The sequence below is a fragment of the Malaclemys terrapin genome, chromosome 11, assembly GCF_027887155.1.
Source record: "Malaclemys terrapin pileata isolate rMalTer1 chromosome 11, rMalTer1.hap1, whole genome shotgun sequence".
NCBI classification, from domain to species: domain Eukaryota; kingdom Metazoa; phylum Chordata; order Testudines; family Emydidae; genus Malaclemys; species Malaclemys terrapin.
In genome coordinates, this window is record NC_071515.1 from 78769585 (window position 1) to 78792618 (window position 23034).

Genomic DNA, 23034 nt, shown 5'->3' on the forward strand with positions numbered 1-23034 from the left:
GCGCACAGAGGCTGAAGCACCCCAGCTGGCCCCTAGTGAATCTGGCCTGGGTCCAAAGCAGACCTTTGCCCCGGCCCCAGCACCACAGGGCACTTGCTCTCCTAGAGGCAGCCAGTAGGAGCCGGCTCTCTCCTCTCTTCTACTAACACAAACATGCAGCACTGGAGATGGCTGGAAAGGAAACCAGAAGTCCAGAGGTGGTTGCATCTTTTTATACAGCCCCAGCTGGGGAGGAACAAGGTCCGTGCTGGGAGCGTGGGACGGAACTGCACCCTCCAGTCAGTACAAGCTTGAAATGCAGGGAGCAAACTAACCGGGTGAAACCCACGTCACTTCCGATGCCTGCCGCAGAGGGATGCAGAGCAGGTTCCTTGGGACGGTTTCCCAGCATCAAACAGCATTGTCCCATTTGCGGCTCTTGGTCTCTCTCCATTTCCTATCTGACTCCAATTCCACAGCGCTGGGTTTCAGCAGCAGGCCTGTGGCTTCCCCCAGGGGAGCTGACCCCTCTTCCAAAGCGTGGCTCTCCTCCCTCCCCGGACAGAGGAAGCAGAATGGAAAGGCCTTACACCTGGAGGGAGGGAGCAGCCTTCTCAGGGCCGGGGGAAGCCCGTACACCTGGCTGGCTTCGCTCCCGCACCCCTCAGGAGCGTTCTCGCCCACGCCTGGTTTCCACGCTGCCAGCTCAGTGAGCAGCCCTCGTTCTTCCAGAGTGCCTAGAACCAAGGAGGAGAGATGTGGTCAGAGAACCCGCCCGCAGGCAGCTGGAGGAGAACCCTCTGAGATCCAGCTGGCAGCTGGAGGAGAACCCTCTGAGATCCGGCTGGCAGCTGGAGGAGAACCCTCTGAGATCCGGCTGGCAGCTGGAGGAGAACCCTCTGAGATCCAGCTGGCAGCTGGAGATTGGCACTGGTAAAAATACTCACTGCGGCTACACCCTCCCTAGTCACTAAGCTACGCTCCGGTCCCCAGGGCAATGGAAGGTGCTGCAGAGGTGCAAGGCACTGGCTTTACCACTACCACCTCGGTGACAATAAATATCACCAGGATCCCAGGCGTCCCAGTCACTGGCCACCAGCACAGTCGGGATTGCAGAAATCCCCATCCTTATGGCCATCCCAGGTAGGGACTGGAGCCGTCAGTCTCATGGGGCTGTTGTCCCGGTGACAGTCCCCTTGACTCTCCCTCACAGCAGTCCCACAGGGGCCTCCCTCCCGCGTGCGCCCGCTGGCCGGATGCACAGGACTGGATTCCACATCCCTTGGTAACTAATACCACAATCCAGCCGCAGCAACTCGCCTGGAGCCAGACTCGCTGCCCCTGCAGCAGAGAGAGATTTAAACGAGGGCACCTGGCAATGGGTGGGGGCGTCCTCTCACCTGAGACCGTGTTCTCCAAGAAGAAGGACAAGAGGCCGGTTAAAAAGACTGGAACCGTCATCACAGAGAGGAGGAAAAGGTCCAGGCAGACCCAGCCTAGGGGGAACAACAGCAGAGTTACCCCGACCACGAGCAGCACTGCCCTGCACCCAGGCGTCCGTCGGACGGAAACGTTCCAGCCAAGGGCTACAAGGGGAGGATCAGCCCATAAGCAGGTGCCAAAGAGCAAGGAGGGTTCGGAGCCTCGCTGCAGGGTGCAGAGCCTTGCAGGGATCAGCGGCTGGAGCCGAATGGCACGGAGGGGGAGCAGCCAGCCACCAGGACTGGACTCACACAGCAAATGGTGACCCAGAGTCCAGCGTCCCGGGGGCAACACGAGAAGGAATGTGATTCCCAGGGTCATCAGCCCCCAGTCCCGAGAGAAGGCGGCTCATACGGACCTGTGGCCACGTATCCGGGGGCCGCGCTGAGCCACCGCGGCACCAGCAGTGCCATGAACATGGTGAAGCCCACGATGAAGATGTTCCTCCCCGAGTCGATGTTCGCATACTGGAAATACGAAATCCCGGTGCCGACGGCAACGGTGTATGTCACGCAGAGCACGCCGCCTGCAGCAGCAAGCGGAGGGGTCAGACCGGGCGGGCAGCACGTGTGCCCATTGCAGGCAGGGCAAGGTGGGCGTGCAAATCCTGATGGGGGGTGGGGCGGGACACGTGTGCGAATCCCAGGTGAGAAAACAGGCCTGCTAGGGGGACTGGCCTCACTTCTCCCCTTCTCCCACCTCCACTCACCTCCCAGCTGCCAGGCCTGCACATGGCCCCCTCCAGAGCACACCCGCTCTGCTGCGGGGTCACCTTGTCCCAGCCTGCCAGGCCTGCACATGGCCCCCTCCAGAGCACACCCGCTCTGCTGCGGGGTCACCTTGCCCCAGCCTGCCAGGCCTGGGTTCAGGGTACTGTGCGGCCATGCGTCACAGCTCAGCCACGTCACGGGGTTCTGGTGGCTGCTGCCTGCCTGTCGCCCCCTGGTTTGCAGAGGGGGGCTCCGTGCTCCCCACCGGGCTTTGGCAGCTGCGTTTGAAGGTAGCCTCATGAGCCACTCGGCCCCAGCCATCCCAGACCGTCAGGGTCGGTGCCGCCAGCAGCACTAGCCAGGCCCAGTGGGATGCAGGACCCAGCTCCTAGGGGGATGGGTTTGGCTCTTGGCTGCGATCCCGACGCCCATGGGAGTTGTGCCGCAGACGTCAGCAGGGCCAGGATTTCACCCCAGCTGGCGGTCTGACTTATAGAAAGAAGCCGGCTGTGCTGTCCCTGAGGAACGTGGGTAACGCTACCGTTTATGTAGGGCCTACACAGAAAGTGTGTGAGCGCCCCCTGCTGGCTCTGCTGGAGCAGCAGGCCTTGCCGCCGCCCCCCGCCCCAAACTTCAGGCAACGCAGAACACGGTGCGAGGGCCAGCGCTCTGCCCTCTGCGGGGGTCTCCCTGGCGCCCCGGCTCAGGAGGGCTATTTACCATGAACCGCCAGTGGGATGGTGGTGAGGAGCTCTGCCAGCCGGGGGGACATGCCCAGGAACACACATGCCAACGCACTCACTTGCACGGAGTGACGCGAGCTGGCCTGGGCACAAAGAGAAGAGAATGGGGAGTGGGCTGGGGGAGCCTCAGTAGCACCCTGCCCAAACCTGCACCCCCCTCCCCCACTGCCTCTGCCCACGCTGGCCTGCCGTGCACCCCAGCCCCCTCACAGCTGGCGGGCCTGGCGCTTGGGGTAGGGGGCATCTGTCTGCCTCAGCGCTCCATACACTGGCCTGAACCCCCCATTTCTGGGGCAGACCAGGGGCCCCAGTCAGCCCAGACTGTCCCACAATGCAGCCTCCAACACCCTATGTTCCACACATGGCCAGCATGCAGTGAATGCTGGGAGCCATGGTTGCCCTGGCCTGCAACTCTGTGAAAAGCAGGGCAACAGGGATCTGCTCTGTGCCGTGCCCTGGGCTCCCGACCCGCTGCCAGCGCAGGTGGGCAAAGCCTGGGCATCTGGGTCGTGACGTTATCCCTCCACCCGTGCTCTGGGGCCTCCTGAATTCCCGGCACCCCGCCCTGCCTGCCCAGACCACCCTGCTCGCAGGGCACAGGCTGCGGGAGAGTCGCCTTCCAGGGCCAACAGCTGCCCCTTGAAGGGTCTCCCTTGGACCCCAGTGCCATCCCATGGGCGCTGGGGCACCGCTGGCAGGCAGAGCCCTTCCACCAGGCCCGCCGTACCCCTGCGCAGAGAGAGCCTTGCCCTCTGCCCCTAATGAGCTGCCAGTAGCGCCGCAGGGGGCATCCGTGCCAGCTGAGCCGTCTGATCCGGGCCCTCGCTGGCGTGAGATGAGTCCCGGGATGGACCCTGGTGGAGGCACACGCCCAGCTTGGGCGTGGACAGGACCCGCCTGCATGGAGGAGGCGACTCGGCCCATAACTGGGCAGCCTCGGTTATACTCTCTGCAACCGCTTTACCCGCTGCCCCGCGAGCTGACCGGACCGGTGCACTGTAGCACCAGTGGCAGCTCTGGGTCGGCCCGGCACGCCCACAGGCCCTCGCACCTGAGTCCCCCCCATACCTGGGTGAGGCTGTTGGTGCAGGCGTTGGGGATGCTGGAAGCCGTGCCACTCACGCCCCCCAGCGCCCCCAAAAGGAGGCTGCCCAGCCCTTCCGTGCAGAGCCCGCGGTTGCAGGCATGCCGAGGAAGGGCGGGGGTCCGCAGCGCTCGTGGGCACAGCAGGTAGCAGCCCACGGAGTTCATGCTGGAGGTGATGCCCATGGCGACGCCCACGCCCAGAGCCCGGGAGCTAAGGGACGGCCATTCCCCCTCACCTAGAAGGGAGGGAGGTAGAGACGGTCACTGGCGAACGGGGGCCACGGGCAGAGGGTGGATGGGCAGGGCCGGCCCTGTCCCTCGTCCTACCTGGGTAAGGGACTTGGAGCCAAGGGGAGCGGAGGGTGCCGTTGGCTGTGGTCAGCTGCCACGTGGCAGGGCCCAGCAGGTCCCAGCGGACGCGAAGGTGGCTCAGGACTCCCCAGACAATCCAGGCACAGCAAAGCGGCAGCAGCACCTGCAGGGGCAGCGAAGGGACCCTGAGACAGGCCCGTGAAAGCCCCATCCCGAGGGCACACACCCCGCCCCCGCCAGAGCACCCACCGATGACAGCCACAGGCTAGAAACCTGGCACTGCCAGCGCGGCTGCCCCAGCCAGGCCAGCACCGCTCTCCGGAGCAGGGAGCCCACCCCCCAATGTACTACTGCCACCAGGTGCTTTGATCTGCTTGTGGGGCAAGGGGCCAGACCCATCAGCATCAAGTCAGTGGAGCTGCCCTGACAGAGGATCTGGCCCAGGGAGAGGAATGGGACCGCAGCAAGGCAGACTGGGTCAGCCCCCAGCTCCAGCTCCCCCAGTCTCCTGCCTGGGGCAGCGCCCAGCATCAGACGCTGCAGAGGAAGGTGGAAGAACCCTGCAGCAGCAGATGGGGATAATCATAGACCTGGAAGGGACCTCGCGAAGTCATCTTGACCAGTCTCCTGCCTCATGGCGGGATGAAGTATTATCTAGACCATCCCTGACAGGTGTTTGTCTAACCTGCTCTTAAAAATCTCCAATGATGGAGATTCCACAACCTCCCCAGGCAATTTATTCCAGTACTTAACCACCCCGACAGGAAGCGTTTCCTAATGTCCAACCTGAACCACCCTTGCTGCAATTTAAGCCCATTGCTTCTTGTCCTGCCCTGAGAGGTTAAGGAGAACAATTTTTCTCCCTCCTCCTTGTAACAACCTTTTATGGACTTGAAAACTGGTATCATGTCCCCTCTTAGTCTTCTCTTCTCCATGCTAAACAAACCTAGTTATTTCAATCTTCCCTCATAGCTCATGTTTTCTAGACCTTTCATAATTTTTGTTGCTCTTCCCCCTTTATCTCCCCCATACATCACCCCCCGCCCCGGTCTGTGACAGCTAGAGATCCGCTCAAGCCCTGATGCAGGAGGGGTGATAGCCCTGCCAGAATTTGTGTTATAATTCATTAGAACAACTCTGGAGGGTCCTGTTATCCAGAGAAATGTCCAGCCCCTTTCTGAATCGTGACTTCCTGTGGCAGTGAGTTCCACAGGCTAATCACACATTGTGTGAAAAAGTGTTTTCTTTTGGATCTCCCACCTGTCATTCTCATCCAGCGGCCTCTTGTTCTTGCTCCAAGAGCCAGGAGAAGAGACACTCCTCACCTCCCTTCGCTCGACCAGGCAGTGCTTTATAGACACTGATCACGTGCCCAGTCTTTGCTCTCTCTGCACAGGAGATCTTCTCCCAGGTCCTTGATGGTTCTCGTTCCTGTCCTCTGAGCCCACCCAGTTCTGCTCTATCCTTTCTTTGCACTGATCAGAGGTCTGCTCGCGTTGTCTAGACTGGGCCCAGCCCCCTCCCTGAGCAGATACAGCCCCGGGAGAGCCCAGACGGTGCACCAGACGTTGACGTCCCTCCTCCATGTGCATTACTTGGCCTCTGTCGATACGAATTCTCCTAGCGCTGCCCATTGCCTGGTGGGGCTGTGTCTCCCCGATGCCCCTCGCATACTCCTTGGTGCCGACTAACCCAAATCCCCTGGGTCTAAGTCAGTCGCAAAGAAGAGGGTGAAATGCTCAAATCGCTAAGGGGGCCGGTGCCCAGGCAGGCTGCCTGGGGCCAGTGGGGAACGAAAGTGCCGTGCGCAGCATGGGGCCTTGTACCGAAAACATGCGCAAGGCTGGGATGCTTGTCTCCACGGAGATGCCCTTGGCCCGGGTCCACGTGCAAAGGGGCAGGCGGCAGGACCCCAAGTGCTGGGAGAACAGGATGGCGAGGAGCACGAGCCTAGGAGAGACAGAGCCCGGGTCACAGCACGGCTAATGCAGGGCAGGGAGCGCCCGGGGCAGCCGGGCCCCAGCTCAAATCTATCACCCCAGCTGGCAGGCTGCACCCCGGGCAGCTCCGATAGCACCCCCTGCTGGGAGAGGCTGGGAATCAGAGTGCTCACATTAGTGCCTTCTGCTGGGAATGCAGTAGCGGGGAGTTCCCCTGACACCACTCCCCACAGCACCCCCCATAGGGAGAGACTGGGCCAGAACCCTGTGTGGGTGTGACCAGGTGGCTCCGCAGGCCGCCCCAGCGGCAAGACCCCAAACTCACGTACAGCAGGGCGACCCCCCAGCTGGCCGAGCAGAAGTGGGCTGCCTCTTTGTAGGCAGACAGTCCGATGATGGAGAGGCTGGGGGCCAGGACCATGGGCCCGCAGCGCTGGGCTACCCATCCCCCCACGCCAGATACCCCCAGCGCCAGCTGCACCAGCCCCGAGACCACTACAGCTCCAGAGACCTGCAGAGAACAAGGGATGAGAAGACAGTGATGGTGGCCCCATGGCCTCCCCAAGCCTAGACCCCCAGCCCCTCCCAGAGCGATTCAGCCAGTCACTGGGTTCATCCGCTCCCTATTGCTCCTGGGACCTGATGTCTGCAAACTCCCCAACCCCCATGCACCCCCGCAGCCCACCCCTACACACACACATCCCCCACCGCCCCACCCTCCCATGCACCCCACCCCCATGCACCCCGCAGCCCACCCCTACACACACACATCCCCCACCGCCCCACCCTCCCATGCACCCCACCCCCATGCACCCCGCAGCCCACCCCTACACACACACATCCCCCACCGCCCCACCCTCCCATGCACCCCACCCCCATGCACCCCGCAGCCCACCCCTACACACACACACACACCACCGCCCCACCCCCCATGCACCCTGCATCCCACCACTACACACACATACCACCACCCCCACCCCATGCACCCCGCAGCCCACCCCTACACACACACACCATACCCCCCCACCCCATGCACCCCAACCGCCCGCATCCCCATGCACCCCACATCCCACCCGTCCACGCCCCACACCCATCCCATCCCCACACACACCCTCATCCCACTCCTGCACACACCCCCACACCCTACCCCCACACACACACACCCCACTCTCCGCATGCTCCCCAGGGCTGGGATAGCAGAGGCACCAACCTCTCGGAGTGACTGATTCCAGCTCCCGGGGGCGGCACAGTCCTGCCCAGCGCACTCAGCAGGCACGTCTGTACCTGGAAGGGAAGGACGGAGAGACATGACCCGGCAGCAATCGGGGCTGAGCGGTACCTGGAGGGGGAGGGACCAGGAGGAGCCAGGTAACAGGAATGGGGGACTCGATTCTTAGACATGTCAGTAGTGGGGTTGTGATGAGCAGGAGACCCACCCAGCGTTGCCTGCTGGGTGCCAAGACAGTGGATGGCACGGGACTCCAGCGGGTTTCTGTGCAGTGCTGGGGAGGAGCCGGTGGCCGTGGCACATGGAGGAAGGACAGGAGAGAGGTCTTGGAGGCTGGCAGGAAAGAGGTTGAAGTCCAGGACTCCATGGCAGCATTCTCTGAAATGCTTCCAGCTCCACGCACAGGGCCAGGCAGACAGGCAGAGCTGCCACGTCTCCGTGCGGGGCTGAGGTGATGGGGTAGGGAGGAGGGGTGAGGTGCATTAGGAACTGGGGAATCTTTTGGGGAGGGAGAAGCCTATACAGGAAGGACGAGCTCCACCGGAACCAGTTCAAAAGGTCGCAGAGGAGGTTCTACACTAAGGGCTGGGGGAAGCCAAGGTTCAGACAGAGGCATCTCTTAGGGATGAATTGATTAACGGCGGAACTCTGTAACCTAACGAAGAGGACAGGCTAGAGGTCGGGGAAGTCCAGGTGGGAGCTGGTGAGGACCAGTCTCAGGTAGCGGAGACGGAGTCCTAGGTCAGTATAACACAGGAAGGCAAGGAAGGAGAACTCTGTGTCACTCAAACGCGTCTCTCTCCCACCAACAGAAGTTGGGCCTGTCAGAGATCTGACCTCCCCCTCCTTGTCTCTCCAGAAGTCGAAATACCCAGCTGGGTGAAGAGGTACAGAGGGGCTGGCATTGCGTGAGGATAGTGATGTAAGAGGCATCAGAGAAATGTGCTGGAAGGATGATCATCAAAGGGTACAAAATATACAGGAAGGACAGAGCAGGCCACGCTGGTGGGGAGTGGTGCCGTGTGTGAAAGAAACCACCACGCAGTCGAATATGGTAAAAATCTTAAAAGAATCAAACGGTCCCATAGACTCTCGGTGGGTAGAAATCCCAGGCTTGAATAATCAGAGTCTGGCAGTGGGGATATGCTACCGACCACCTGACCAGGATGGTGACGGCAACTGAGAAATGCTAAGGGAGGTTACAGAGGCTACAGAAACCAGAAAACTCACTAATTGCCTGGGAACATGTCGCCTCCGGGCAGGATGCAGAGAGAACATTTCTAGACACCATTACTGATGGCTTCTTGGAGCAGCTGGTCCTGGAACCCACAAGGGGAGAGGCACGTCTTGATTTAGTCCTAGGTGGCACATAGGATCTGGTCCAAGAGGTGACTATAGCTAGATCGCTCAGTAATAGTGACCATCATGTAATTAAATTTAACATCCTTGGGGGGGGGGAGCTTTTCACTTTCAAAAGGGGAACAACCCAAATTCAGAGGAGCTGTCACAAGGGTGAAATGCCTGCAAGCAGCAAGGAAACTACTTAAAAACACCATAGTAGAGGCTCAGATGAAATGCAGACCCCAAATCAGAAAAGCTCGTAAGAAGACCAGAAGACCCCCCTCCCCCGCCATGGCTAAACAGCAGAGTAATGGATGCTGGGAGAGGCAAAAGGGCACCCTTTAAAATTTGGACATCAGATCCTAGTGAGGACAATAGGACGGGGCACAAACTCTAGCCAGTTATGTGGAAAGGCAGAATGAGGCAGGGCAAGAGAGAATTTGAGAAGCAACTTGCTCAAGACACAAAAACAAACAGTAAGATTTGTAAGTATAACAGGAGCAGGAACCCGGCCAAACAGGCAATAGGGGAACTCGACCACCATCATGCTAACGGAGCACTCAAGACAGACCAGGGTGTTGCACAGAAGCTAAATGAATTCTTTGCATCAGTCTTCACCGCAGAGGACATGGGGGAGATCCCCACATCAGAGCTGTCCTTTTGGGGAAACAAATCTGACGCACTGTCCCAGAACGATGTGTTAATAGAGGAGGTTTTAGAACAAATTGATAAACAGCAATAAGTCACCAGGCCCAGACGGGATTCACACAAGAGTTCTGAAGAACCTCAAATATCAAATTGCAGAACTAGTAACCGCGGTGTGTAACCGATCTCCGAAACACACCTCTGGACCAGATGACTGGAGCATAGCTAATGTGACAGGCCTCACCACTCTGTTCGAATTGTTCGAGGGGTCAACAAGCAGGTGGACAAGGGGGATCCAGTGGATACACTGGACTGGGATTTTTGACAAGGTCCCTCACCAAAGGCTCTAAAGCGAAGTAAGAGGGACGGTCCTCTCATAGATCAGTAACTGTTTGAAAGACAGAAAACAAAGGGGAGGAATAAATGGTCAGTTTTCACAGTGGAGAGAGGTAAATAGTGGGGTCCCCCAGGGGTTTGTACTGGGACCAGTCTTATTCAACATATTCATAAGAGGTCTGGAAAACAGGGTAAACAGTGATCACCGCTGGCAAAGTTTGCAGACAATACAAAATTCCTCAAAATAGTGAATCCCAAAGCAGCCTGCGAAGAGCTACAAAGGGATTTCACACAACTGCGTGACTGGGAAACAGAATGGCTGATGAAATTCACAATTAATAAGTGCAAAGTGACGCACATTGGAAAACATAATCCCAGGTACAATATCTAATGATGGGGTCTAAATTAGTCCTTATCACTTAACAGAGATCTTGGATTCACCATGGATAAGGCTGCAAGTTTGTCGGTGACTTCTGCAGGGGCCGGTGCACTTGGCCCAGGGGCAGCTCAGGCAGCCCCTGCGCCAGTCACACCAGTCACTGATAGGGCACTCTCGGGCCACTGCACCTCACCCCCCAGCAGCAGCAGAGTTAGGGTTGGGGGCAGGGAGTTGGGCCACGGGACAGGGTGAGGCGAGCTCTGGGTGGCGCTTACCTTGGAGGAAGTTCTGTGCACTGCCTCTGCGTGCAGGCACCGCCCCCTCAGCTCCCATTGGCCACGGTTCCCAGCCAATGGGAGCTGCGGAGCCAGCATTCTGGGCGGAGGCAGCCTGCAGAGCTGCCTGGCCACGCCTCTGCCTAGGAGCCGAGGGAGGGGGATGTCCCCACTTCCAGGGAGCCCCCCAAGGTAAACGCACCCAGAGCCCACCTCACCCCATTCCGTGCCCCTACCCCCTCCCACACCCTAACTCTGCTGCTGCCGGGGGGGTGGAGGCGCAGAGCCAGGTAGGGAGCCTGCTGGCCCCGCCAAACACCCCCACCCCCGCCCGGCACCAGCAGGGTCCCAGGCCGTGTGCCGCTACCCGCCCCCCTCCAGAACCCACGGTGCCCCCGGGAAGCTCCCCCCCCAAGTTTTAGTCAGGGGTATATAGTAAAAGTCAAGGACAGGTCACGGGCCATGAATGTTTGTTTACTGCCCGTGACCTGTCCGTGACTTTTACTAAAAATACCCGTGACTCAAATGTAGCCTTAACCATGGTGAGTTCTCTGAGAATTTCAGCTCAATGCACAGCAGTGGTCAAAACAGCTCAGAGCATGTTAGGAAGCATTGGGAAAGGGATAGAAAATAAGACAAAACATCCTAATGCTGCTATAGAAACCCACGGTACATCCACACCGGGAATACGGTGCGCAGTTCTGGTCACCCCAGCTCAATAACGGATGTATTGGAACTGGCAAAGGTTCAGAGCAGGGCAACAAAGATGGGAGAATCAGAGACCCACAGAGTCTGAGGGAACTGCACAGGTCATCTTGTCTAACCCCTGCCAAGATGCAGGATTTGTTGGGTCTAAACCATCCAAGACATTGTCAAGGGGATGGAACAACTTCCATACAGGGAGAGATTAAAAAGACTGGGACTGTTCATCTTGGAAAAGAGATCACTAAGAGGGGATATGATAGAGGTCTATAAGATGATGGCTGGTGTGGAGAGAGTGAATTGGGAAGTGTTATTTACCCCTTCCCATAACACAGGAACCAGGGGTCACCCAATGAAATTAATAGGCAGCAGATTTAATGCAAACAAGAGGAAGTATTTCTTCACATAATGCGCAGTTAACCTGTGGAACTCCTTGCCAGGGGATGTTGTGAAGGCCAAGACTATAACTGGGTTCCAAACAGAACTAGAGAAGTTCCTGGAGAATAGGCCCAGCAATGGCAATTAGCCAGGATGGGCAGGGGGGTCACAACCCGCTGTTCTGGGTGTCCCTAAACCTCTGACTGCCAGGAGCTGGGACTGGGCGACAGGGGATGGATCACTCGATAATTGCCCTGTTGTGTTCACTCTCTCTGAAGCACCTGGCACCGGCCACTACAGGAAGACAGGACCCTGGACTGGACGGACCAATGGCCTGACCCAGTGTGGCTGTTCTTCCATTCTTAAGGCTGGGTTTGAAGCTGCTTTGGGTCCTGAAATGTCAGCCGGGAAAGCCCCATGCTGGGGCAGAAGCAGAGCGATGGCAGACTCCTGGCACTGCCAGGCTGGGGTAGTGGCATCCCAGCTAGGCCCACGTGGGGCCACGAGCCAGGTGCCCTGCCCTGCAGCTGGTACGTGCCCAGCTCAGTTGCCATCCCAAGGCGCGGGTGTGAGGAGATGCCACCCGGGGGGTCGTAATCCCCAGTCCCTGCTTCTCCTTCCTGAGCACAGCCGGCCCAGAGGGTCCTTGACCGGCAGCCTGAGGCCGGGCGCTGGAGCAAGACAAACCAGCCTGGGAGTAAGAGGCAGCCTAGCGGGGAGGGCGACGGACCATCAGGGCAGCGTCCCTGGGCTGGAGGCAGGACTTCCGGGTGAGGGGCTCTGGCAAGTTACAAGGACAAAGTGTGTCTGCCTTACACCCCTGCCTCTACGAGAGCTAAGTTCAGTCGATCCCCTCCGGTGGGGAGGCGCAGAGCGCTGGGCTGGCCACCGGGCAAGGCCTGGCTCCCACGCTACCATGTCCTCACCTGGGCCAGGCCTGGCTCCCGTGCTCCCGTGTCCCCACCTGGGTCAGGCCCGGCTCCCATGTCTCCCTCTGGGCCAGGCCCGGCTCCCGCTCCCACATCCCTGCCTGGGCCAGCCCCGGCTCCCGCACTCCCATGTCCCCACCTGGGCCAGGCCCGGCTCCTGCGCTCCCACATCCCCCCCTGGGCCAGGCCGGCTCCTGCGTGCCCAGGTCCCTGCTGGGCCAGGACAATATGCCGGGGGCTCTGCTCACCGTTCCTGGCTGTGTGGGGCATGTGGTGGCTCAGCACCATGGCAGGGATCAGGAACTCAAACGATGGCGCTTGAACCAAGGGCAACCTGCCAGGCAACAGCAAAGACAGATCAGCTGGGAAGTGGGGAGGGGGCTGCAAACAGGGCTGGGGCTCCTCCCCTCCCCACCCCCACGGCAGGATCCAGCGGCGAGGGAGGGGGAGCAGGGAGAGAAACCCACTTGGCCCAGATGCTGGCTCCCATCTCCCCGGGTGCCTGGGTTCAGGGAGGGGGGGCCCCCTCCTGCCCCCCCCAACCCATGGGAGTCCCCAGGGTCCGTCACTCACCTGCTGCCCAGGCTGGTCTGCAGCGCCGTGGAGACCCCACAGGCAAAGAGGCTCCGGGCCAGCAGCTCGTTCCAGTTCCGGTTCTGGTCCCGGACGGGGGGCGCTGGGAGCAGGAGCAGGTGGAAGATGCAGAGGAGAGAAGCCTGGACAGCCAGGTGCTGGAGAGAGCGAGGCCGGGGGGAGTCACTGCAGGCACCGGCTTGTGCCACTGTGCAGCATAGGGCGCCCCGCGGCTCTGCCCCCGTCCCAGGGCTCTGCCCTGCAGCTCTACCCCCCACCCCACGGCTCTGCCCCTGCCCCTGCCCCACAGCTCTGCCCCGTCCCCGGGCTTTGCCCTGCAGCTCTAACCCCCACCCCACGGCTCTGCCCCTGCCCCACGGCTCTGCCCCGTCCCCGGGCTTTGCCCCCAGCCCTGCAGCTCTGCCCTCCGACCCACAGATTTGCCCTGCAGCTCTGCTCCCCCCAGTCCCGACCCACAGCCCCCTGTCACCCTTGCCCTGGGCTCTCTCCCCTAGCTCTGCCGGTTCCCCTCACTCCCGACCCGCAGCCCCTGCTAGCCCTGCCCTGCCCCCCCCCAGCTCTGCCGGTGCCCCTCACTCCCGACCCGCAGCCCCTGCCAGCCCAGCCCTGGGCTCCCCCCACCCCCAGCTCTGCCGGTGCCCCTCACTCCCGACCCGCAGCCCCCTGCCAGCCCAGCCCTGGGCTGCCCCCCGCCATTGCTGTGCTGGTGCCCCTCAGTCCCAACTGGCTCCATCAGCCCTGTGCTGGCCCCTTTAACGCTCCTGTGACGGAGCAGGGAGCAGGGCAGATTTGACCTGGGAATGTTGCAGGGGGATTGCAGTGAGGAGCGGGGACTTCCCTTGAAGGAAGCTACCTGAGCAGTAACCTGAGCCAGGAACGGGGGTGGGGAGAATTAACACCTTCTGCCCGGGAGACTGAACAAAGGAGAGGAGCAGCGGGAGGAGTTTTGAGTTTAGTTTCGGTTTGGGCTGGGTGGTGCAACGCAGGGAACCCCAAGCTGGGGTCTAAGCTCCCTGAACCTCCCAGAGGGACCTAATTGAGGGGGTCTGGTTGTACCTACACGCTCTGCTTGAGACTGTGTTCCTGTCCTTAAATAAACCTTCTGCTTTACTGGCTGGTTGAGAGTCGCAGTGAATCTCGGGAAGAGGGGTGCAGGGCCCTGACTCCCCCACACTCCGCAACAACTGGTGGCAGCGGCGGGATCTACTGCACCCCGTGGACGGCGCTTCCTGCAGTAAGTGACTGGGGAGCAGTAAAACAAAGGGGGATTGACGGGGACCAGGCGTGCTGAAGAGTGAGAGAGAGACGGTTATTACCCCTGGGAGTGTGTGACCAGCGAGAAGGACTTTTTCAGTAACAGGGTCCCCCGGGGGGATCGCAGCGAGTGGTCCCAGGGGCGGAGGAGTCTGCAGCTCGACCCTGGCAGAGAGGTGGTGACCTCGAGAAGGGCTGGCACACTAGGGGACCCCCTGGGAACTGTGGGGAGCTGTGAGCACACAGGCCGGTGAGTGGCCAGCAGGAAGATGTATGCCAAGCGGCTTAAGAGCAACCTGGTGGAGCTGTGCAAGCAGAGGGGGCTGCGCATTGGGAGGCTCACCAAAGAACAGCTCATTGCCCAGCTGGAGGCGGGAGATCGCGCGAATGAACTGATCCCTGTGTCTCAGGGAAGCAGCCTGGCAAATGCAGCGCAGGCACCAGTGTCTGTCCCAGCTGGGAGTGGTCAGCCGGCTGCTGAGGGCTTCCCGAGACCCCTCCTTCCTATGCCTAGGGGAAGGGTGGGGAGGAGCCCAGCAAATACCGAGGGCGCCGTGACCCCCCTGGCCAGCAGGGGATCCTCCTGGCGAAGCTCGCCGGCCAGCAGAGGATCTTCCCGGCGACGTTCGGCATCCGTGGAGCGGAATTGGCTGGAATGGGAGAAAGAGCTAAAACTGAGAGAGCTGGAGGATCGTGAACGACAGAGACAGCATGAAGAGAGACAGCGTCAGCATGAACGGGAGGAGAAAGAGAGACAGAGACAGCATGAACTGGAACTGGCGAGATTGAAGGGCAGCGAACCCTCGGCTGCGGTGAGTGAGGGGGGACCCAGGACTGCACGGAGCTTTGATAAGTGCATCATGGCCCCATACAAGGAGGGGGAGGACATGGATGACTTCCTGGAGGCCTTTGAGATGGCCTGCGAGCTGCACCGGGTTGATCCCGCGGACAGACTCCGGGTCCTTACCCCCTTACTGGACCCCAAAGCCGTGGCATTGTACCGCCAACTGGGAGAGGCAGAGAAAGGGGACTACGAACTATTCAAAAAGGCCCTGCTACGTGAGTTTGGGCTGACTCCTGAAATGTACCGGGAAAGGTTCCGGAGTCAAGATAAAACCCCTGAGATCTCATATCTGCAACTAGCTGCCCGCATGGAAAGATACGCCAGCAAGTGGGCTGGTGGGGCCCAGACGAAGGAGGACCTGATTAAACTGCTGGTACTGGAGCAACTGTATGAGCGGTGCCCATCCGACCTGAGGCTGTGGTTGGTGGACAGAAAGCCAGAGAACCCGCGACACACAGGGCAGCTGGCTGATGAGTTTGTAAAGAGCCGGTCAGGGGGTGGCAGGGAGGAGCCCCAAAGGAACAGGCCCGCCGCGATGCAGAGAGAGAGTCACCCTGGGACCTCCCAAAGAGGGAATATGGGGAATCCCCTCCCATGGGGAATGCCCAGCATCAGGGACAACCGACCGGCTCGAGGGGACCCACGGGACATGAGCTGCTATTACTGCGGCCGAAGAGGCCACGTTCGGGCCCAGTGCCCCAAGCTCAAGGACAGACTGAGCAGACCGAACCTGCATAGGGTTAACTTGGTAGAGGCCCAGACGGACGAGGGGCAGGCTTCCCACGCAAGAGGGGCTGGCAGCTTATCAACTGCTCAAGAGAGAGAAGGGCCCCAGGCCAGCTTCTCTGGGGGGCCAGATGCTCCGGATTCAAAGTTCTCCGTTTACAGGGTTGGCGCGGGGCTGTCCCTGCGGAGCGAGTGCCTTGTTCCCCTGGAGGTGGATGGGAAGAAAGTTTATGGATACTGGGACACGGGCGCAGAGGTGACACTGGCCCGGCCCGAGGTGGTGGCCCCAGATCGGGTGGTGCCCAACACCTTCCTGACCCTGACTGGGGTGGGCGGGACCCCATTCAAGGTTCCCGTAGCGAGGGTACACCTGAAATGGGGGGCCAAGGAGGGCCCCAAGGACGTGGGAGTGCACCACCATTTGCCCACTGAGGTGTTGATGGGGGGGGACCTAGAGGACTGGCCAAGCAGCCCCCAGACCGCCTTAGTCGTGACCCGTAGCCAGAGCCGGCGAGGGGCACTACGCCCTGACCTTGGGAAGGATGTCCCACCGGAGGCACCGAACCCTTCCCGGGTGGGGAGGGAACACCCAAGGACAGGCCTCGGGGTGGCTGGGGCTTCCGACCCAGCCGACGAGAGGGAGCAGGTCCCCATTCCTTCCCCAGCCGCCGAGTTCCAGGCCGAGTTGCAGAAGGACCCCTCCCTGCGGAAGCTAAGGGGCCTGGCTGACCTCAGTGTGGTACAGACCATGAGGAGAGGATGCAAGGAGAGGTTCCTGTGGGAGAAGGGGTTCCTGTACCGAGAGTGGGCTCCCCCAGGGGAAGTGGAGTCGTGGGGGATCAGGAGGCAGCTGGTGGTTCCCCAGAAGTTTCGCCACAAGCTACTGTACCTGGCCCATGACATCCCTCTCGCAGGGCACCAGGGGATCCGGCGCACCAGGCAGTGGCTGCTACAGAACTTTTACTGGCCCGGGGTCTTCACCAACGTCAGGCAGTACTGCCGATCCTGTGACCCCTGCCAGAGGGTGGGGAAGGCCTGGGACAAGGGGAAGGCAGCATTGAGACCTTTGCCCATCATAGAGGAGCCTTTCCAGAAGGTGGCCATGGACATAGTGGGACCTCTCAGCAAGACGACCCGGTCTGGGAAGAAATACATCCTGGTGGTGGTCGATTTCGCCACCCGCTACCCCGAGGCAGTGCCCTTATCGTCCATTGAAGCAGACACTGTGGCGGATGCGCTGCTGACCATTTTCAGCCGAGTGGGGTTCCCCAAGGAAGTCTTGACGGACCAAGGGTCCAACTTCATGTCGGCCCTACTCCGGTGCTTGTGGGAGAGATGTAGGGTCCGGCACAACTGGGCCTCAGCATATCACCCCCAATCCAACGGGCTGGTGGAGAGGTTCAATGGGACGCTAAAAATGATGCTGAAAACATTTATGAATCAGCACCCGCAGGACTGGGACAAGTACTTACCTCACCTGCTGTTTGCGTACAGGGAGGTACCCCAGGAGTCTACCGGGTTTTCGCCTTTCGAACTGCTATATGGAAGGCGGGTAAGGGGGCCCCTGGACCTGATGAGAGACGAATGGGAGGGGAAGGCCACTCCTGACGGAGAGTCGGTGGTGGAGTATGTCCTGACCTTCCGGGAACGACTTGCCGAGCTCATGGGCCTGGCCAGGGAGAATCTGGCCAGAGCCCAGAGGAAGCAGAAGGTCTGGTATGACCGCACAGCACGGGCCCGCGCCTTCGCCACTGGGGATCAGGTGATGGTCCTCATCCCCGTGAGGAAAAACAAACTCCAGGCCGCTTGGGAAGGGCCCTTCAAGGTTGTCAAGCAACTAAACAAGGTAAACTATGTGGTGGAGCTGTCGAACCGGGCACACCACCACCGGGTGTACCATGTGAATATGATGAAGCCATATTATGACAGGGGGAATATGGTGTTGGCCGTGTGTGGACATTGGGAGGGGCAGGGAGATGACCCTTTAGTAGATCTATTCCCTGGGACAAGAGTTGGCTTCCCCCTGGAAGCAATTCCCCTCTCTGATCGGCTAACCCCTGCCCAGCGAGCTGAGATCGGCGGGGTGCTGCATCTGTACCAACAGCTGTTTTCCAACCAGCCTGGACGCACTAATCTGACTGTCCACCGGGTGCAGACAGGATCGCACCCGCCTATAAAATGCTCCCCCTTCCGAGCCACAGGGAAAACTGCTCAGGACCTGGAAAGAGAGGTCAATGACATGCTGGCTTTGGGGGTGATCCAGCCGTCTTCCAGCCCTTGGGCCTCGCCGGTGGTGCTGGTCCCCAAAAAGGACGGGTCGATCCGGTTCTGTGTGGACTATCGGAAGCTCAATGCCATCACTGTAGCCGATGCCTACCCCATGCCCAGGCCGGACGAGCTCCTAGACAAGCTGGGAGGTGCTCGGTACCTTACCACCATGGATCTTACAAAGGGCTATTGGCAAGTGCCGCTGGATGCAGATGCCAGGCTGAAATCGGCCTTTGTCACCCCTCTGGGGCTCTATGAGTTCCTGACCCTGCCCTTCGGCCTCAAGGGAGCGCCGGCCACCTTCCAGCGCCTGGTGGATCAGCTACTGAGGGGGATGGAGAGTTTTGCCGTGGCGTATATCGATGACATCTGTGTCTTTAGCCAGACCTGGGAGGACCACATATCCCAGGTTAGACAAGTGCTGGACCGACTCCAGAAGGCTGGGCTGACCGTAAAACCGGAGAAGTGCAAGGTGGGGATGGCTGAGGTATCCTACCTAGGCCACCGGGTGGGAAGCGGCTGCCTAAAGCCGGAACCAGCCAAAGTGGAGGTGATCAGAGACTGGCCCGCTCCTCAAACCAAAAAGCAGGTCCAAGACTTTATCGGGATGGCAGGGTACTATCGGAGGTTCGTGCCCCACTTTAGCACCATAGCCGCCCCCATCACTGAGCTGTGCAAGAAGGGGAAGCCAGACAAAGTGGTCTGGACCGAGGAGTGCCAGGAGGCTCTCCGGGCGCTGAAGGAGGCTCTGGTCAGTGGCCCAGTTCTGGCAAACCCAGACTTTGACAAGCCCTTTATGGTGTTCACCGACGCCTCAGACACAGGACTGGGGGCGGTGTTAATGCAGGAGGATGAAAAGGGGGAGAGACACCCCATCGTGTACCTGAGCAAGAAGTTGCTACCCCGGGAGCAGAACTACGCGGCCATCGAGAAGGAATGCCTGGCCATGGTGTGGGCCCTCAAGAAACTAGAGCCATATCTCTTTGGGCGTCACTTCACCGTGCACACCGACCACTCTCCCCTGACCTGGCTGCACCAGATGAAAGGAGCCAACGCCAAGCTCCTGAGGTGGAGCCTGCTCCTGCAGGATTATGACATGGATGTGGTCCATGTGAAGGGACGTGACAACCTGATAGCGGACGCGTTGTCCCGGAGAGGGAGCCCTGAACTTCCCCAGGTCACTGGTCAGAGTGACCCCGCTCAGTTCAGTCTCGAAGGGGGGAGAGATGTGACGGAGCAGGGAGCAGGGCAGATTTGACCTGGGAATGTTGCAGGGGGATTGCAGTGAGGAGGGGGGACTTCCCTTGAAGGAAGCTACCTGAGCTGTAACCTGAGCCAGGAACGGGGGTGGGGAGAATTAACACCTTCTGCCCGGGAGACTGAACAAAGGAGAGGAGCAGCGGGAGGAGTTTTGAGTTTAGTTTCGGTTTGGGCTGGGTGGTGCAACGCAGGGAACCCCAAGCTGGGGTCTAAGCTCCCTGAACCTCCCAGAGGGACCTAATTGAGGGGGTCTGGTCGTACCTACACGCTCTGCTTGAGACTGTGTTCCTGTCCTTAAATAAACCTTCTGCTTTACTGGCTGGTTGAGAGTCGCAGTGAATCTTGGGAAGAGGGGTGCAGGGCCCTGACTCCCCCACACTCCGCAACAGCTCCCATCACCTGCTAGAGACTCAACCTTCCCATTTGGTAGAAACCGAGGCTGTAACCCCAAGAGCCAGCTCGGAGATAGAGCAGCTGGCAAGGCAGAGCACCAGGTCCCAGCCCTGCGAGACCCACAGCCCCTCACATAGGGCCAGACCCCACGGGACTGAAAATCTGGCCAGCCCCTCCCCGTGCCTCAGTTTCCCCCTACAAAATGGGGCTGAGGGGCCGAGCCCCAGGGCATGGGGGGTGTTCCTGGAACAGGGTGAGCTGCGCAGCTGCAGGCGGCCGGACTGCAAGAGGCATCAGTGAAACGCTGGGGGAACATGTACCGCAGAGCTGGGGGCCTGATCACGCCAGGCTGGTGCCAGGGCTGGGCTGGGGGGACCAGCCAGCCCCGTCTCATTCCTTGAGGGTGCAGCCGGCGGCCAGGGAGGGGCTGGACGGTCCCTGGGACTCTCGGCACTGCAGTGGAGGGCTGGGGGGAGCTCTATCTTGACCCCATCCTTCCCCCAGCGCCGACGGGGATCCCAGCACCACGCTGGCACCTGCCCTGCTGAGCCGCAGGAAGTGCCAGGCCAGACCCATTCCCGAACGCCTGCCCCACCCCCCTCCACGGGCAGAGAACCGGCTCGGAGTTGCCCCCAGCCGAGCCCGGCTCCTCGTCCCTCCTGAGGATTTCCCTTAGATACTCCAGGGTCTGGGCATCGTGCCATGGTGCCGGTGCTCTCCCGCCCTCGGAGCTCTCGACCGTCCCGCCAGGCACGGTCACATCCCACCCCCCACCCATCCCGGGCCCTGGGGTGTCAGGGCTTGTCCCTGCCCCACCGCAGGCAGCGAGCCCATCCCCTGCCAGCGGCGCGCCTGTGGCATCTCTCACCTGCAGGGCGAAGCAGCAGCTTAGGCCCCAGGGGGGCGTCTTCAGCAGGGAGTAGGAGGCGCACACAGGGCTCCGGGAGGCAGCGCTCCTGCAGCAGCCCCCATTCATGCTGCCCCTTCCCTATGCTCCCTGCTTCCGTCTGGCCCAGGGCATGGCAGCCGGGGGAGGGCCACTTGCCCCCGCGGGGGCCAGAGCAGGGCTGGGAGTTCAGGCTGAGTGGAGGTGACCTTTGCCCGAGCCCCCGGCCGGTTAGCCATTAACCCGGCCTTGCAAGGAACCGCTCACTGCCCCCTTCCCCCCTCTCCCAGACTTGGTGCTGTGACCTCTAGGCAGTGCCGTGGGACCACACCCAGGGCGCACGAGCCCCAGCCCTTGGTCCGATCTGCACCCGCTCCCCCCAGCGCCTGTGCAGGGGAGATGCTGGACGCGGCCGGCGGAAGGAATCACCCATCCCTGTGCCAGGCTGGGGGACGGGCACCGCTGCAGACGGCTGCTCCTAACGGCTCTCTGCCCCCCTTGGCTGAGGACCCTCCCAGCCGCCTGGAGCCAAACGCCCCCCCAGGCAGTGGCAGAGCCCAGCCGCCAGGCCTTGGTGCTCCCCCCCCACAGCCCGGGGTGCCCCCAGCAGCAGCCCAGCTAAGGAGGGGCCGGGCCAGACCGCCCAGCGCAGCCTTTTGGGGTCCTCACAAGAAGAGACTTTGGGAGAAAAGCTAGCCAGACGCGAATGCCCAGCCTGGCTACCCCCCAGGAGCCACCGAGACATCCTTGGGCCTCTGCTGTCTGGATCCCGAGAGGTGCTGGAGCAGATTGGGCCAAGAGGGACCCACACGACACTGCCACCTCTACTGGCCTTGGCTGAATCCCAAACACGCCCCCAAACTCCCAGGGGCCCTTTTTCTTCCCTCCCTTATGATTCTCCTTCTTCTCTCTCTCCTTTCACCTTCTGTCGAACAGGAGCCTGGCTCAGCTGGCCACGACGGCATCTCTTGCAGCTGTCGGAGCCTGGGACCAAGGGGGCACCAGAAAGCCAGGCCCTAAACAGCCCGATGCTGCTATGAATCTGCCGAGCACCAGGCCTGGGGTTTGCCCGCAGTGACATTGCAAATGAATGTCCACACCTGAGACTGACGCTGCGTCTCCCCTCGGGCGCGCGTGCGGCTTGGTTTGTCCTTGAGGAACGGGTAAACAGCACCAAGAGCCCCCACCCCCATCTCAGCTAACGTCTCCCCCCAGGATCAGGGGGTAGCCGTGTTCGTCTGCACCCACAAAAACAACAAGGAGTCCGGTGGCACCTCAAAGAATAATAGGTTTATTTGGGCACAAGCTTTCGTGGGTAAAAACCCCACTTCTTTAAGTTGCACGGGATTCCTTGTTGTTCTCACCATCTTTCCACCCATCTAACAGACTGTCAGACACGGGCTTTCTCTCCCCAGCTCCAGGGAAAGGGGACAGGGCTGCTGTTCCCAGGAGAGCCTCATTCACTCCCATCTAGTCCAAAGGCTTGAACGGCTTTTCCTCCTTTTCCGTATCCTCAGTGCGGGGCTCGCAAGACTGGCAGCTTTGTCTGCCGGGTGCTAGCCCAGCTCAGGTCCTGGCAACCAAGCCCCAATGTGGCTAACGCGGGTTAATGTTGGACAGTGCCTGGGTCACGGTAACACCAGTGTCTCTTTGGGCCTATTTATTCCACTGAGATTAAACCAGCCCCCTGTGTTTCACGGGTCCCGCCCTCCCCTTCGCAACAGCCTCGTCTTGTGCCCAGCCCTGGGTGGGCACCGTGCCAGGGGCTGGCGATTTCCTTGTGTGGAGCGCTGCAGACCCAGCCCCTGCTCGGTCCGAGTTCACTTATTAACTGGAGACTGTGAAGGGAGCAAAGGGCAAAGGGGAGCCATGCATTCCCCACATTCCTCAGGGGGCAACCGGCAGCTCCTCTCCCCTGCCACCACACCCGCCATCCCAGCACTGCTAGCAAAACCAGAGCAAACCGGGCCAGGCTGCTGGGTACCCCCGCGGGGGGGTGGGGTGGGGCAGTCTCCTGGGCTGGTGAGAGGGGACCAGGCCATGGGAGTCCTGACCACTGGGACCTGTCCTGACCACTCATGTTAAGCAGGGGGCAGCAGCGACTGTGCTTGGATGGGAGACCTCCTGGGACCTCCCAGTGACTCCAGAAAGTACCGCTGGGGATTCAGGAAGGGGCGCTCTCTGAGTCAGCGATCGCGGTACGCTGCTGCTGGGGACGTGGGACTGCAGGGAGCGGGAGGTGGGCTCATTGGGGATACTAGGGGGCACCCTCCGAGTCAGGGATCACAGTGCAGTCATGCCAGAAGCCCCGTACTGCAGGGAACGGCTGGGGGACTCTCTAGGT

The 23034-nt window shown here is 60.6% G+C and overlaps 1 protein-coding gene across 1 annotated transcript; it reads right to left on the reverse strand.

Annotated features, from left to right (window-relative positions):
- Positions 1 to 198: 198 nt before the first annotated feature.
- On the reverse strand, positions 199 to 20886 carry SLC23A3 (solute carrier family 23 member 3). Its single transcript, XM_054044583.1, has 12 exons — positions 20673 to 20886; positions 13039 to 13196; positions 12714 to 12799; positions 7463 to 7536; positions 6582 to 6763; positions 6139 to 6262; positions 4328 to 4475; positions 3983 to 4236; positions 2892 to 2997; positions 1820 to 1987; positions 1380 to 1475; positions 199 to 716 (listed from the first exon to the last, which is right to left on the reverse strand). The coding sequence occupies exons 1-12, from the start codon at positions 20778 to 20780 to the stop codon at positions 391 to 393; spliced, it is 1830 nt and encodes a 609-aa protein (XP_053900558.1). The 5' UTR covers positions 20781 to 20886; the 3' UTR covers positions 199 to 390.
- Positions 20887 to 23034: the final 2148 nt, after the last annotated feature.

Coding starts and splice junctions, on each gene's coding strand:
- SLC23A3 (XM_054044583.1), bottom strand. CDS start 20,780: ATGAATGGGGGCTGCTGCAGGAGCGCTGCCTCCCGGAGCCCTGTGTGC. Junction 6,764..7,462: donor GGAATCAGTCACTCCGAGAG/GTTGGTGCCTCT, acceptor TGTTCTCTGCAG/GTCTCTGGAGCTGTAGTGGT. Junction 1,988..2,891: donor CATCCCACTGGCGGTTCATG/GTAAATAGCCCT, acceptor TTGCTGCTGCAG/GCGGCGTGCTCTGCGTGACA.